Here is a 17,096-nt window from a genome sequence, read left to right on the forward strand (position 1 = left end):
AAACTATTTCAAATGAGTACCTTTAAATAAGGAAAAAACAGATATTTACGTGAAATGCATTTCTTTTATTTTAGGTTGAACGAGACTTCGAGCGAGAATATGACAAACTCCAAAAGTAAGTTTGCATTTTAAACCAAACTTTATAAGGTATACAATTACTTAGGTTTCTGTATGCGTTGTTCATATCCATTTGAATAATGTGATTCTTTAACAGTTTTACAGTATACTTAGATATTTTGTGTGTTGGGAATCCATGTATGCATGTTCATGAAACTGTGCTTTTGTGCCTACAGTTTGGTTAAACGGGAGTTTTCCCACACTATGTCTCTGCTCACATAATGTCTATTTTTTTTTCTACTTTTTATTTATAATTTTCAGAATACAAACACAACAAAACATAGTAACACAGTTAGAACAGGGGGGGACACACATGCTCTTTATGCTTAAAAATCCAAATTATTACGTGTCGTGGTGTATAATCCGTCATCCTTTTTTGGAAGTCAGTCCATTTTTCCCATCGTTGATAAGATTTTACTTTTTCTTAAGTAATGAGTCAGTTTTTCCATAGAAAGAATCTCCTCTACTAATTCCAACCAGTTTGTTAGTGTAGGGGGGTCGCTTTTCAGCCAATTCCTGGTGATGGTCTTCTTGCTTGCCAATATCAGGATTTTAAACAAGTAGACGTCCTTCGTGGGAATAATGCCTTGTGGGATCAAACCTAAATACACTATCCGTGGGTCTTTAGGAATCTTACAACCAAAATCTCATCAAGAGTCTGCGTAACGGTGTCCCAAAAAGGTTGTGTCTTTGCACAGAGCCAAAAGATATGTGAATGGTTGGCGTTCAGAGTACCACATTGCCTCCAACAGGTCTGCTGTGAATTTAATAGTTTGTTTTTGATCTGGGGTGTAACGAAAAATCGCATCAAGTTTTTCCACCCAAATTCTCTCCACCTTCTGGAGCATGTAGATGTTTGTTGTGTTTTACACATAGAATACCAATCACTCTCTGATATAGTTATACCAAATTCAAATTCCCATTTGGCTTTGACATAAAATGAGTTACAGCCATTCCGTTTCTGTAGACTCTTGTACAATTTAGATACAACCCCTGAGGGGTGTTCTTGCACGCACCAGTCAGAATCCCGATCACTTCATTGCCCTCTGCTGAGATTCCCGGTTTAATTTCTGTGTTATAAAAATGCCTGAGTTGTAGATATCTGAATAGATCTCCATTGGCCAGCTGAAATTCTTCTTTAAGTTTTTCAAAGGTTTTAAATTTGTTACTCTCTAAAAGTGTACAAACAGCTGTTATACCCTTTTCATTCCACCTGCCAAATGTTTTATCTGTTAGTCCAGGTTTGAATCTAGGAGTCTGCAAGGGCCAAATTAAAAGTTTGCCATCTCCTTCCAGATTATACTTTTTAACCACCTCGTACCAAGTCTTAAATGAGTCTTCCAAAATGCTACTCTCTTTAGTTTGTCCTCTAATTTCTTTTTCTCCTAATTTTGTCTGGGGTTCAACTCAATCTGTTTCCATTTTGCTTGGTACTCCGGGGAGCACCAATAGACAATATATCTCAATTGGGCCGCAAAATAATATTCTTGAATATTTGGGAGTGCTAAACCACCCCGCTCCTTGTCAATTTGGAGGGTCTTAAATTTTATTCTTGGTCGTGCACCGGCCCATATGAACCGAGATATCCATTTGTCCCATGCAGAAAATTGAGCTTCTGGGATTCTGACTGGTAATGATGAGAAGAGGTATAAATATCTAGGTAGTACATTCATTTTCACCACTTCCATTCTTGAACTAAAGTCTAATCCTAATGCTGACCATTTTGCTATGTCTTTCTGTATATTGTTATTAATAATATTATAATTCACTTCATATAGTTTACTCAAATCTTGTTTTAGAACCACTCCAAGATATTGTATAGATTGTGCTTCCCATTTTAATTTATAGGCCTGTCTGGTTTCTTTGCTGGCTTTGTAATTCAAAGGAAGGATTTGTGTTTTATTAATATTTACTTTATTGGCTGACATCTTACCATAATCATCTAGAATTGACATCAGTATTGGGAGAACTGTGTCTGGGTTCTGGAGGTAAGTAATAATATCATCTGCAAAGAGCCCTATGACATGTTCCTCATTAGCTATAACAATTCCTCTCAGATCTTCATTTTGTCTGATAGCTTGAGCTAGAGGCTCAATAAATAAAGCAAATAGGGAAGGGCTGAGACAGCATCCCTGGCGTGTGCCTTTGGAAAGTTCAAACTTTCTCGACAGATGGCCATTTATTTTTATCCGAGCTATGGGGTCTTTGTATAATGATTGAATACACTTGACAAATTTATTGTTGAAACCAAACCTCTCCAATACTCTTTATAAAAATTGCCAACTGACCCTGTCAAAGGTCTTCTCCGCGTCCAGGCTTACGAGGGCCGCTGAAAGGTCTTGTCTATTTGTTTGGTCAATAATATGAAGGGTCCGTCTAATATTGTCCTGTGTTTGTCGTCCTTTTAAAAATCCGGTCTGATCTTCATTTATTAATAAGATAGATTCTAACCGTCTTGAAATTATGGATGTGAATAATTTATAGTCTACATTTAGTATAGAAATAGGACGATAGGATCCACAGCATTCTTTATTTTTGCCTTCTTTTGGGATGACAGATACCACAGCCTCTCTCCAAGATGGTGGTGTTACTGCTTTGTTGAGCGACCAGTTAAAGGAGTCGAGCATAACAGAAGCTATGTCCTCTCTAAAGATTCTATACCATTCATTAGGGAAACCATCACTTCCAGGGCATTTATTCGATTTCAATTTTCCTATTGCCAAGTCCAGCTCATTTTTTGTTATAGGTGCTGTTAAGAGACTGTTTTGTGTTGTTCCTATAGCTGGGAGATCTAGTGTTAATAAATACTGTTTAATTCTTTCATCCTCAACCATTTCGGGTTGTGAGTATAATGATTCATAGTAGTTTGTAAATGTTTCAAGAATTTCATCCGGATCTTGCGTTACTCTGTTAGATAGAGGGTTTTTAATTCTATGTATTGCATGCTTATTTGCTTGAGACCTTAAACGTTTTGCTAATATCTTTGTTGCCTTCGGTCCTGACTCATAAAATGTCTGTTTAGCAAATCTCAGTTTCTTTTCTAATTCGTCTTTTAAGTTGTTATTCATTTGCTCTCTCAGCTCCCTTAACTGTCCAAACAGTCCTTCATTCTTGTGCTTTTGGAGTTGTTTCTCTAGATTTCTTATTTTTTCTTGCAGTTTCTCATAGTTTGCCCTCTTAACATGATTTAAATAGGCTGTTCTAGATATAAGTTTACCTCTCATTATTGCTTTGATAGTGTCCCATAGTATTGTTGGGTCTACTTGACCATTATCATTGTCATTAATACAGTCCTTAATTTCTCTCTTAACCTCCTTTATCACACTTTCGTTGTTTAAAATACCAATATTTAGTTTCCACAATGTTTGTTTGGGTCTGTTGCTCAAACTGATGGTGATGGAAATTGCATTGTCATCTGAGATGTCTGCGGTTCCTATTGAACACTCTTTTACTCTGTGTCTATCTATGTTGTTCATTAAAAAATAGTCTGTTCTCGAGTGCACCCGGTGAACAGCTGAATAGTGGGTAAAATCTCTTTCTCTTGTATGGAGGTTTCGCCAAACATCAAACAAACCTGCTTCTTTAATTAACAAATTGAGATCTTTTGATTTAACAGGCTTGTGCTTTCTTGGGCTTGTTGTATCAATAGAGTAATTCAGAACTGTATTCCAGTCTCCTGCACACACTAGGATGCCCTCTGATTCTGATGCTTTTGTGTCAAATAAATCTCTAAGGAAACTCCTCTCGGCCTCTGGTGGAGCGTATATGTTTACTAATGTGACCACTGTATTATCTATCTTGCCTTTCGTAATTATATATCTGCCCTCTTTATCTCCCTTTCCCATAATAAAATCAAAATTAACAGTTAGAAATAAGAGTGGCAACTCCTCTCTTCCGACTTTTCTTACAGGAACTGAAGTAGGAGTTGGAATACCCAAATTTACACAATTTGTTGTGTTCTTGACAAGACATATGGGTCTCCTGTAAAAATATGACCTGAGCTTTTTCTTTTTTCATTTTTGCTAAAACCTTACTCCTCTTTACTGGGTTGCTAAGACCATTCACATTTAAAGAAACAATTTTTAAATTATTTGAGCCCATGGTGCTTGTAAAAGGATCCTAATGAGAGAGTGTACCCCCTGAACTGAACAACAACAACTTTATGAACAACAAAACATGTAAAAGAACAGACCTCCAAAGGAGGAGCCCTCTGCTCCTCCTCACTTGTGACCTCGTTGGAAGGTCGAGGGAAAAACCTCTCACTAAGAGAGGACCCGGTCTTGAGGGTGATTGTAGAGTCAGATAACATGAACTCCATCATCCTAGTCCAACTTATGTTCGATTATAAGGAAACAGCTTCTCCCTGGTGCTAAAGTGACACTACATATTGAATTAAAAAGTATATTTTGAGTTACCGTTGTCGAGCAAATTCAGTCCGCAGTCCTTTACACAGCATGACCGCGTTGAAACTCCAGGAGTCTGTCCCTCGCTCTCTGGGCGGCCGCTGATCCTCTCTCCCGGCATCCCGATACCTGTCGCCATCCTAACTGCTCCCGGAGCCGCTCCGCGCTGCTACACGGCTTCTCCGCTCTCGCCGGCTCCTCCATGTGGAAATCGCGGCTCTTCAGCTCCCTCATTACCTCCGCTGCACTGGAGTAAGTCTTAACTCCGGTGGTCCAATGAATCCGCATACTCGTGTAGGGTGTTTGAAAGCGGATGCCTTTTTCTTTGTCAAGTAAGATGCAGATGTTGAGGTCTCAGAGAGGACTCAGGCTCATTACGGCCCTAAGGTAACAAAGGTTTTGAAGCAGACAAATAAAGATCTTAAGAAGAAACATTATAAGTTAACCATATGATTGTGCTTGCTAAAATACATATATATTTTTTGAAGTGTTGATTTGATTGAAGTAATGACTCAGATGATTTATTATGTTCAGATTGAGAAGGATGATTTAAGAAGTGATTCTGTGTGAAGTAATCCTTGTTTAGGCTCTGTGTGTGCGTACAGGCCTCATAGGCTTGTGTGTCCAGGCCTTAAGAAAGCAGAAGTGAGAATGGCAGAAGTCCCCTTAGAAATGAGGAACTTGGAGTTTCCACAGGATGACAGGATGGGCTGAGGCCTATTTGCAGAACATTGTCATAGCAACTGAGTATGTGTTAAATGTATTTGCTGTAAAACACATGATTCTATGCAACTGTTGTGTGTGTAACAGGAAAAAGGTTGAGTCTTAAGACCTATGAGTCAAGGATATGGGCGTACCAAGAGGTAGAACTGTGTGTAAAACGGTGTATGTGTTTGTAAGAGCGAGAGAAAGTATAAAAAGGGAAGCGCAGAGACATTTGTTGGGAGTTGTTCGCCGGAGCCGTCAGAAGAACAGCAAAGGGAACTTGGCCAGAGTTCTGAAGAATCTTCACCTTCCTCTCTTGCCCGAGAGACGGGAAGACGACGCGGGACTTAGGCTCCAGAGATCGCTGAGGACATCGTTGGAAGCAAAGTCTTTTTCTGACTTTGTTCAACAAGCGAAGACCACACTCTGCCAAACGGAGAGTCCTAAGAGGTTCTGCAGTTATCCAGAAGAAACCAATAGAGGGAAGAACCGACTACACCCGAAGAGGCAAAGGAGGCAACAGCACTGGGCTGTTCCCCTCCCCGGGGCTGGGAGACCCAGTGACCCACTACAGCCTGAACAGACGAGGGTTTTCCATCACCACCATACCACAGAGAAGACAGCTGAGGCGTAAGCACTAACGTTCCAGCCAATTCCAAAGGTAACTGCCAGACCACGATTGGCTTACAGGACTCCTCCGCTCCCCCCTGCTGAGGGATAAGATCCTTTTGTCCACAAAGAAGACATCGTACCGAGTCCTCCGGACAACTGAGTGCTTTTCCCAGACGCAAGACAAGACCGAGTGATACGGTAGTGGCCATGCTGTTTGCTCTCTCTCCTAAATTTAATAATTAGAGAAGATTGTCAGGTACGCTCAATTTATTTACTTTAATATCATTTATAATCAGAAATAATTAATTGTTTTAATCATGAATTGATGCTGTGCTCTTGCTAAAATTTGCTTAATAAAACGCTCTATTGCATTTAAAGAGAAGCCTAATGAAATTATTATAAACCACTGAAAATCTGCATAGTGGTAAAAAGTTAAGTTGATTGTGTGCATTCAATCCAATGGTTCTTAAAGGTTGCTTAGTCTAAAGTGAGAGTGTTTAAACATTACCCCTGAGGTTAGTTCTTTCCAAACCTCTAAAACGAACCCAGGAATAGCACCAAGTGCAGGCAAGTCCTTAGAGAGAAGCTGACCAATAACGAATGTGAATGATAGATCAATTCTACTACTAAGAAAGGCTGCTTGGTGGGATAGCATTTATCAGATAAGAGGGGTGAGACATTCGGATGCAAGGCAGTTAGAACCTGGGCGAGTATCTCTCGATTCCAGCTTAATTTATTCTGCTGAAACCTGTTAGGTGAAATACTAATAGGCAGATAGAATCTAACCCTTTAAACGGAGAGCTGGACCAACCTTAACCTGAGGCAAGGGTTAAAAAAGGCTAGACTGGCGAACATGGCGTCCCTGGGTGGGCACGAGTGAAGAAAGAAGTGTCCAAAAGAAGATTCTGAGGGTCCGGCACCGACACCTAGAATCAACCGCCAGAACCTTTTAGTGGAAACTGGGGAAGAGAGGGCCAATCTCTTCTGACCGAGGGTCCACGCTGCGGAGATCGGGGAAGGAGAAGACGAGACCTTCTGACCGAGGATCCACAGCACGGGTGATCAGCCGACAGAGCGACTCGGGATCATCACGCCTGACGGGAGGTACAGTGAGAACCGCAGGCTAGAAGAAGCCGCAGTGACCTTGGGCCAGCGCATCCCAGAAAAGAGGCACCGCGGAGCAGCTAGACGAGGTCTGCACTCATCCCTGCTCAACGGTCCTACGAGAGGTTTTGAGGGAGCAGACGACTCGAGACGACAAAGACGATGGCTGAGAGCCAGCAAGACAAAGATGTACTCGTCCCTGATACAGAAGAGGCGACAGCCCCACAAGACGACGCAAAAGCCGGAGGGTCCGGTGAGCAAGAAGAAGAGGATCCATCCTCCGAGGCCCCAGTGCCGGGGGAAACAACGATCAGCGAAGTAGTGAAAGCTTCCACTTCAAAGATGCTTCGCCCAGACCTCACTCCGACCTTCCAGTACCAGATTGTCCTGGCAGGTAAAGGATGGGATACCTGGGAAGAAGGAATAAAGAAGCATGTGAGCAACTTCAACCAGAGACTGACAGAGGCGCAGCTAAAAGAGCAAATACAGGATGGCCTTGACAAAGACGGGTGCTTCACCTCCAGCGAGAAAATAGGAAAGCACTGGTTGACAGTGCTAGGAACCATGTCGACACCACCAAAATCGAAGGATGGGGTGAGAGGATGGTTAATCTGGTGGGGTGAGTACCTGAAAGAATCAATGAGAAGTGCTCCAATGTCAAAAGTTGTCATGATTTTGAGCCCTTCTCCAGAATATGACCCAGTGGTAAAGATGCTCGCCAGAGAAACAGAGGTAACTCCAGTCCTGATTGCCAGCCGCGTCCGGGCAACGGCAATCCAGAGGGACTGGAGAGATGTGTTGAAGCCCATACATGAATATAGGGCCTCAAGAACCCAGATGACGATTGAAGAAGACCGGCAGAGTGAACAAACACACACCGGATCCGTAAACGAGTCGGAGGACTCAGACGAAGAGCCAGGGGGACCTGAGTATGCCGGGCTGCCAAAGCCAACAGGGTTCGCCAAATGGGAAGCCCTGATGGAATCTGGTGAACCAAGCCGTCCATACCCGATGCCTCGACCAAGTTTCGCAGGGAACTACTCTGCTCTGACTCCTGCAGGCCGTGAGAGGGTGCAAGCAACCGACGAAGTTCTTCAAACCACACAGAAGGCCCTTCAATCCTTAAAGGCGTACCAAGCCGCATACGCCATTGCAGACTACCCAGTCGACGACCTCTGCACCAAGGACGAATCAGTGAGCGACAGATCCGAGAGGATCCTCCCCATCTTACCCCCGTTGCCCACAGATGGTAAAAAGTTCGGCAACCAGACAGGCGCTACAGCTTACTACATCGAGGGAGACCCTTGGCAGTACCACGCAGATGCTCTGCTGGTGATATCCTCCTCCATCCTGAAAGTCAGAAATACAGCTTTCAGAAAGGCGCTCACACGCAGAGGTGGCGAAGAGTACAAGAGGGAGAGAGAAGAAGCCAGTAAAGAGAATAGAAATCGTCCAGATGGATGTAGATCTGTGGTGGTAACTAGCGGGGGTGATTCAACGTACTACTCTATAATCCATGTGATAGAAGATGAGTATCGTGAAGGAGATGACATTGAGTCATACAGGAAAAAGCTGTACAGTGCCCTGGTCAAAGGACTGGCGAAAGCAAATGATCTGAAGTACAGGAGAGTGGTCATTTGTGCTGATGGGCTGAGATCCAACACACTGCCCTGGGAAGTGGCAGAAGAGGCAGCCACAAGAGCAGCGAAGTGGCAGCTGATGGCGCATGAGGTCTGTAATGAGTTGAAGCAACTGGTGGTCATGACCTCCCAAGCTCAGAACAAAGAGCGGAGAGATCGCATACTGAAGCCCTGCAAAGATGCAGAGAAGGCGAGAGGCCTTAAAGCAAAAGGGAAAACTGATCGACCAGCAGAAGACGGAGCAAAGCTGCCTGAGGTGTTCAGCCCTGAACGGGAGAGAAAATCATCCACACCCGGTGAAGCAGCCCCGCCTGGAGCTTACCCTGGGGGTGAACACAGCTACGTACAGAGCCAGTCTCAACCCAAGTCCATGGTGATATGGAAGCAAGAGACTCCTCCGGGAGCTGTGGTACAGAGGTTGTACCTACGGGATCAAGAAGGGGCCATGGAAGCCGCAATCCCCGAAGGTGACTATACCAACCTGCAGACCACTGGGCAAGACCCAAGAGAGCAGAGAACACCAAGGACCCCTGTACCTACAGGTCCAGTAGTTTCACCCATCACTCCAGGACCAACGCCTCCTGTCCCAAGACGACGCACCAGTTTGGAGCCAAGACGTGTTACCGTCAACCCAGTACCAGAACCAGATATCGTGATAAGCAGCAGTGAGTCGTCCGATGAAGAAGAAGAACAAGAAGACGACCAGTCACTGGAATCAGTCCCCCATCAGACACCTAATCCTCCAAAAGACCTCAGAGTTGGCACCAGAAAAGGTGAGAAGAAGCCAGTAGAAATGGTGTCAGTAAGAAGAACCTCAGAAAGGTTGGCAAGAGATCCAAGCTTCGGCCCCATAAAAACCAGAGATGAGAGGCAAGCATACATGCCAGAAGTCGGCCAGACCAGCTATGATGTACCAGTCAGCTGGGCTGAAAAACCAGATGAGAGGAAAATCCTGCCGGTGAGTGCTACAATTGGGGAATGGGCCAATATATTGATGATGCCTAGTTATGGAACTTTAGCAGCATGTACGCAGCTGACAGCTGGTTTCAGAACGGCCTTCATCGCCATAACCCATGATGTGATGCTTCGAAGAATGAAGAGGGCAGCATATAGCTACTCTAAAGAGGTGGAAAGGGCAATGTTGGAAGATTTTTCCGAGGATGAAGAAACCGGAGGAAGACCCCAACAGCAGCCACAGCCACAGAAGGCCCCAGCAGCATCCGTGGCTGGAGCAGCAGGTAATGCGATGAGCCTGCTGACACCAGCCCAGGGCTTCACAGAGTTCAAAAAGGTCAAAATGCTAGTGAAGGACAAAGAGCCTGGGCAAAGTATGGTAAATTACCTGAGAGACAACTGGTCACTGGTGAAGAACACCACTACGTGCGAAGAAGCCAGAAAGCTGTGGTTGACCTATGCAACAGGTAACTCAGTGAAAGAGGGAGAAACTTCTCAGAGCCATTATGACCGGTTGGTGCTTGAAGACTCAGATGATGAAGAGAGCTGGTTACTCAGAGCCAAAGCAAGGCTGGAGAAGGGACAGACCCTCACCCTCATCTGGCATGAGATCCAAGACAAATTTCCACCGACAAGGTATATAAGAGCCCTGAGGACCCTGACTACAGGCCAGAGGGACGAGGTGGACTTCGCCGCCATGCCATATGAAACCACAGTAACCCAGCTCAATGCAGCAGTAAAGGGGTGGGACCTGAAGAGGAGGTTCTACCAGACGAGAAAAGAGAAGGAGTCACAACAGCAGCCACCAAAGGCTAAGCCACCACAAGAGACCCCTCAACGACCAAGAGAACCAAACCCACCACAGCGTTCTCGGTCCTGGCCTAACCGACCAGCCCCCAGAGACCAGGCAAGACCAGCCCAGAACAAGCAACCATTCCAGCCTCGACAGACCCAGAAGCCAGCTGGTGAAAGGAAGAGTGATTACCTGCCCCCAGAAGAGTACAGAAAGCTGACCCCGGAGCAGAGAGACGCCCTCCGTGCCGCTCGCCAAGCAGCGGGCACTCAGGGGCCTGCTAAATGATGGCCAAAGAGGCACGGGTCACCCTGGAACATGCCTACTGGAAGGGGGATGAAATCTACACTGATGTGGATGGAGTCCCTTACCAAGTAGACTCCGGGGCGGAGGTGTCGATGACCCGCAAGAGCCTCGACATAGCAGGACACCTACAGGCCCAACTAGCTGATGGAGCAGTTAGGGAGTTCCCATATGCAATTTGGAAAGGAATTGTATGGGTTCTTGGGCCTTTCAATCTGGTAACGACAAAAGATCTACAACGGCTACATCAACCCAAGAAGAACATGCCAGTCGAGAGACTGAAGAAGTTGCGGGCCCGCATGATCCGCTTTACACCTCAACAAGAAGAGTTCCAGCTTAAGCAGTGGTACAAGCCGGTCGATGTAGAAGAAGTCACAGCACAAAAGGTTGAAGAGAGTGATCTGTCAGCTGCAGGGAAAGAGCAGCTGAAAGGGATCATCTCCAGAGCCAAGGTAGCACGGTTCAAGAATGATTGTGGGGATCTTGGGGAGAAGTACACCCATACTATCATTGGAGGAGTGCATCCAGCGGTCCGCCAATATCCCCTCAATCCAGGTGCAGTAGAAGAAATGGACCTGATCGTCAAAGAGCTGAGTGCACTGGGGATAATCCGAGAGGAACCGAATCCAATAACCAACAGCCCAATCCAGGCAGTGAAGAAACCTGAGTCGACGGGTGGAGGATGGAGGCCAGTGATCAACTTTAAAGCCCTTAACCGTCGGACAACCGCGAACAAGGCAAGTTTGATTAATCCCCAAGGCACCCTGAAGACTCTACAGGTCAAGAAATACAAGTCCTGTATTGACCTGGCGAACGGATTCTTCTCCCTGCGCCTAGCCAAAGCTTCACAAGGCAAGACAGCGTTCACACATAAAGGGAAAGCTTATGTGTGGACCCGACTGCCCCAAGGCTTCAAGAATTCACCAAATGTGTTCCAAGCTGCTGTAATGGATATTCTACAAGGACTTGGAGCGACAATCTACATAGACGACGTGTTCATCGCAGACGACTCTGAGAAAGAACACCTGGAAAAGCTGCAAAAGATTGTTGAGAAGTTGACAGAAGCCGGCCTAAAGCTGAACCTGAAAAAGTGTCAATTTGGCCAGTTTGAGGTAAACTACTTAGGATTCCAGGTCTCAACCGACCTAGGGATTTCTGAGGGATACCGAGAGAAACTGGAGCTAATTAGACCTCCAGGATCACTGAGAGAACTACAACAGATCCTAGGTTTGTGTAACTACGTGAGAGACCATGTCCCTGGGTACCAGAAGTATGCCAGATCGCTGTATGCAAGATTGAAGAAAGCTGAAGACCAGCCTGAAGAGGACCACGACAAGACTTGGACATGGACAGCGACAGACCAGCACCATCTGGAAGAACTGAAGAAGGCGATCCAGGGAGCCCTACGGTTGGAGCCCAGAAGCCTGACGACCAGATTGGTAGCTGAGACGAGCTGCGATGACGACGACGCCGTGGTAAAAGTCAGTAATGAAGGAGCAGGAATTGTGGCTCTATGGAGCTACACACTGACCTCCGTAGAGAAGAAGTACCCACCAGAAGAAAAGGAATTGGCAGTCCTGGCAAGATACTGGAGTGCCCTGAAGGACCTGGCACAGGGTCAGGGCATCAAAGTCAACACCCAGAGCCAGGTACACCGATTCCTGAGAAAGGCCACTGTAGAGAGTACCAAGGCGACCAATGCGAGATGGGGAAGATGGGAAGACATCCTACTGGACCCAGACCTCGAGATTGGGCCAACTCAACCCGCAAGTAAGAAAGCACCAAAGCCTGAAGAACCATCAGAGGATCCATATGAATGGACTCTGTACACCGACGGATCGAGAAAGGGTCCAGACAGCACCGCCTATTGGGGCTTCATCCTTAAGCAAGGAGAAAAAGAGCGTTACCGACAGAAAGGTAAAGCAGAAGGCAGTGCACAAACAGGAGAAGTCACAGCAGTCCTAGAGGGCCTGCTGGAGCTAGAAAAAAGGAAGATTAAAAGAGCTAGAGTAATAACAGATAGTTCTTACTGTGCACAAGCTCTGAATGAAGACTTAGCCATTTGGGAAGAAAATGGTTTTGAAACTGCTAAAGGCAAAACGGTAGCACACCGTGATTTGTGGCAAAAAGTTGCCGAGTTAAGAATGAACATGGACCTCGAAGTGATGCCCTGACCCTGTGCCAGGTCCTTCAGGGCACTCCAGTATCTTGCCAGGACTGCCAATTCCTTTTCTTCTGGTGGGTACTTCTTCTCCACGGATGTCAGTGTGTAGCTCCATAGAGCCACAATTCCTGCTCCTTCGTTACTGACTTTTACCACGGCGTCGTCGTCGTCACAGCTCGTTTCAGCTACCAATCTGGTTGTCAGGCTCCTAGGTTCCAACCGTAGGGCTCCCTTTCCTTCAAGACTTTCTTTATCTCTCCGTACTCCTTGCGTCTTTTTACGATCTCCGCTGCATAGTCGTGGTCGAAAAACAGTGTCCTGTTACTCAGCTGTATTTTCCCCTTCTTCCACGCTTCTTTCAGAACCAACTCCTTGGTAGTAAACTCCAGGAAATTAATGATTATTGGTCTCGGTGGGGCCTCTGGTCTGGGTTTGAAGGCGGGTGAGCGGTGGGCTCGCTGAATCTTTAAATCCAGGTCTTGAGGTAATGGCAGCTCCCTCTTCAGGAGACTCTCGATGAATTGTGAGACCGAGTTTCCTTCCTCGCCCTCGGCTACTCCAAATACTCGTAGATTGTTCCTTCTCGACCGGGATTCTAGATCAGTTAGCTTCCTCTGCAGACTCTGGTTTTGCTCCAAGCAGGAACAGAGGGCCTCGGTGGCCTCCGCCGCCCACGCCTCCACCTGTTCCACCCGTGACTCCGCTTCGCCGACTCGTTCAGACAAGCCCTGCACATCGGTAGTTAGTTTGTCGAGTTTACCGTTGATTTCTTGACCCAACCGGTTGACTTCCTGTCGTAGATTATCGTTATCCCCCTTCAAGCCCTCTTCTAGCTCTTTTATCGCTGTTATAATGTCCCCGGGGTCAGTGCTTGCTCCGGCGCTGTGCATTCCGTCGGTGGCTGTATCTGTATAGCCGGAGCTAGCTTGCTCTGCTTCGATGATGCTAGTCTTTGCCGAAATGCCTTTAGTTTGAGACTTTGACATCTTCACTCCTCTTTTAGGGCCTGTGGTGGTTTTCCTCCCACTCATCTATCGTTTTGGCACCCACTTTTATGTTAATGAGTTGTTCAGTGGGTGCTTTTGTAAAAAAAGCTGGGAGAGCTGCTTCGCGTATGTCTGTCTACTCCATTAACCAAACCGGAAGTCCACGCTCACACAATGTCTTTTATTTTTGTAAGTATTGGTCTTTTGTAAACTATGATCATTCAGAATAATGGAGCCAATATGGAGAATTCAGTCGGTATATTTAGGTCTCGTTACATAAAGTCATCAACATTTCGTGTGTGTGTGTGTGTGTGTGTGTGTGTGTGTGTGTGTGTGTGTGTGTGTGTGTGTGTGTGTGTGTGTGTGTGTGTGTGTGTGTGTTTAGAGGTTACATATGAACATACACTACTGGTCAAAAGTTTTACAACACCACAATTTTTCCTGTTTTTTATTGTGAATTATGCATTTTAATGTCTCACTGTCCTCTGAAGTGAAATGAAAGCATAGAACAAATAAACAAATGAAATTAAAAAATTTTTTTTTTTAAATCAATTTAGAAACCAAAATTTATTCTGAACTTTTGACTCATCAAAGTATCAACCTTTGGCAGATATAACAGCTGAACACACGCATGGCATTCTTTCCACAGTTGAAATCAAATATTCTTCTGAAAGTTCTTTCCAACTCCATTGCAGAAGTTCCCATAAATGTGTGGCACTTGTAGGTTGCTTTGCTTTCATTCTTCTGTCCCGTTCATCCCAAACCAGCTCCACGCGCTTTAAGTCTGGAGACTGTGCTGACATTCCATGTTTTCAAGCTGACCATCTTGTTCTTTTCCTGAGGTAGTTCTGTCATAGCTTGGACTTATGTTCTGGGTCGTTATCTTGCTGTAAGATGAACCCCTGACAAACTAGAAATATACCACAGGATACTGCATGGCGCTGCAGAATGCTGTTTTAGCCATTTTGGTTCAGGGTACCTCTCACTCTGAACATCACTGACCCTGGACCCAACAAAATAGCCCCAGACCATCACACTTCCTCCTCCATGTTTGACAGTTGAAGTCACACACTGAGGAACCGTCCTGTCACCGACTCGACGGCATACGAAAGTCCTGTGTGATGAACCAAAGATTTTTTAATTTCAATTCATCAGTGCATAATACCTTCCTCAGTCTGCAGTAGTCCATGGTGGTGTTTCATGGCACAGGCAGACTTCTTTTTCTTATTTTGACATCTTCGCAATGGCTTTCTTGCTGCAACTTGACCTATGAACTCGAAATCTTCTCTTCACACTTGAAACTGGGACTTCTTACTACGACCGCTATTGAAGCTGTTGTCTTGTGAGCCGCCTATCACCAAGCTGTGGACTCTCAGAAACTTGTTTTCCGATTCTGTTGTGGCTTTGGGTCCTCCAGACCTCTTCCTGTCAGAGTTTCCTCCAGTTTGTGAGCGCCCTTTGATGGTGAAGAAAACTGTACTCACTGTCACCTACACTTTCTTCTCAATTTCTCTGTAGGAAGGACCTACATTTTAAGTGCTCTGATGGTCTGTCTCCTATTAATTGCCTTTTCCTTGCTATTTTTATAGCAAAACACTACTTTCTGCAAGACAATACTGTTCAAATAATGCTCTGGAGGGTATGGTGCCACGGTGTGTTCTAACACTGCTTTTATGCAGACAGAGGGGGTTGGAAGTAATCAAGAAAAGTTAGAACACCTGTAGGATTTAGTAGCACCAGCTATCAAAGCTTGATCAGCCTCCATTGCTGCAGAACAGCTTGAAGTTGTTCACCGATTTTTTTTTTTTTTGTTCCCTGAAAATGGCTTTTTTTGTATAATTCTGAAATATACATTATTTTTCAGTTTATGGAAACCTTACCTTGTTTTGAACCTCTGTCATTTCACTACTTATCTTTGTACCATTTCAAGCTATTCATTTGACTTGAACTACTTGAATTTTAATTAAAAAATTAACAAGTAGTGTACACTACAATGCTATAGATTTCAATTATAATGTACATTTTCCAGCCTGTTAATGTGCTAGTCCAAATCCAGAAAATTCCTCCTTGCAGTCCTTCTTTCATTATGGAAAAACTAAAGCTATGCTACTAATAGAAGTTTTTATATTATTCATAATTTTAATTAACGTCTTTGCTATTGTATGTGACCCAAGTCAGAGAAGAGTGAGGTGAAAAGAAATTGCAAGAGACATGCTATAATGTGGTTAACGTAAATATCTGAATATTGATCCATCAGATTATTGTTGTACATTATAGTATTTTGACTTCACCCGTTTAAAAAGTACTACTCATTGTACATATAGTTTGTTTGTTCTCTTTGTCCAAGCTAACCCTTTCACAGCATAGCGGATTTTAATAATTCTAAAGATTTGATGACTGCAGCCAGTGTAGATAGATATATGTGCAAAAAAATAAATTTGTAAATGGCTGATAGCTATTATTTCAGTGCTTCAAACAAAGAAGAGTGGGGTTCAGAGCATTTAGAAAACCTGAGACCTGAAAGCTCACTACATCCGGGCCTCGTCTTACCGCGAGGCTGAGGTTATTGAAACTCCCCGAGGGCCCAGCAAAATGAGTGGGAGCACCATTTTCCTCTCAGGTTTTGTTGAGTAGGAGGGCCCTTTATCAGGAAGGTGTGGTGCCAATAGACCTTATAGATGAGTCAGAGCAGCAGGCATGTTCAGACATTTTTGTTCTCCACCCTAGAGATCCATATCAACACATCTTGGCGTATCTGTGGCCTAATTTCGTAGGCATAAACCACAAGTCCTGTTTTTGTATTCTGTCTACCTCACTAAAGAAATATTTTGACATTTAGCTTGAGTTTTTGTTCTTAACAGCAGAATAAATCCAATGAATATCAGTATACTTTAGTTTAACAGGATTTCTAAGCTCACTGCTGATGTAAATATGTAAGAGTGACAAAGCCTGATTAAAGGCATAAAAGACAGTATTGTTTTTACATAACATTCATAACATGCTTTAAGTATTTTGATTAGGAACCCTTAAACATGTAGGTAAAAATAGGTATGACCAAAATAGATAAGAGAGGCTTTATTCTCCCAGTGGGAAATTTCCCTTGAAATTTCATTTCTGGGAGCTGGACAATGTATGCTTGAAATTTTACCTTTACTGGTGCTCTCTTGGTGACAAACTATGCATCAACATTTCTCAACAATTATCCTTAATTTTATATACACAGTATAATATGCTGTATCTGCATGAGATAAAGGTTTACATATTTACCTTTAGTGGCAATCCACTGATGCCATTTTCTCATGTCATAGTCTGCTT

General features: G+C 44.4%; 1 protein-coding gene across 1 annotated transcript in view; it reads left to right on the forward strand.

Annotated features, from left to right (window-relative positions):
• The window catches only part of bin3 (bridging integrator 3), a 45,371-nt gene that overhangs the window by 9,747 nt on the left and 18,528 nt on the right, over positions 1-17,096 (forward strand). The window contains exon 3 of the mRNA XM_051950619.1: positions 75-115. Coding sequence (XP_051806579.1) covers positions 75-115 — 41 coding nt within the window. The remainder of the gene's footprint in view (positions 1-74; positions 116-17,096) is intronic.

The sequence above is a fragment of the Acanthochromis polyacanthus genome, chromosome 7, assembly GCF_021347895.1.
Source record: "Acanthochromis polyacanthus isolate Apoly-LR-REF ecotype Palm Island chromosome 7, KAUST_Apoly_ChrSc, whole genome shotgun sequence".
Taxonomy (NCBI): Eukaryota; Metazoa; Chordata; class Actinopteri; family Pomacentridae; genus Acanthochromis; species Acanthochromis polyacanthus.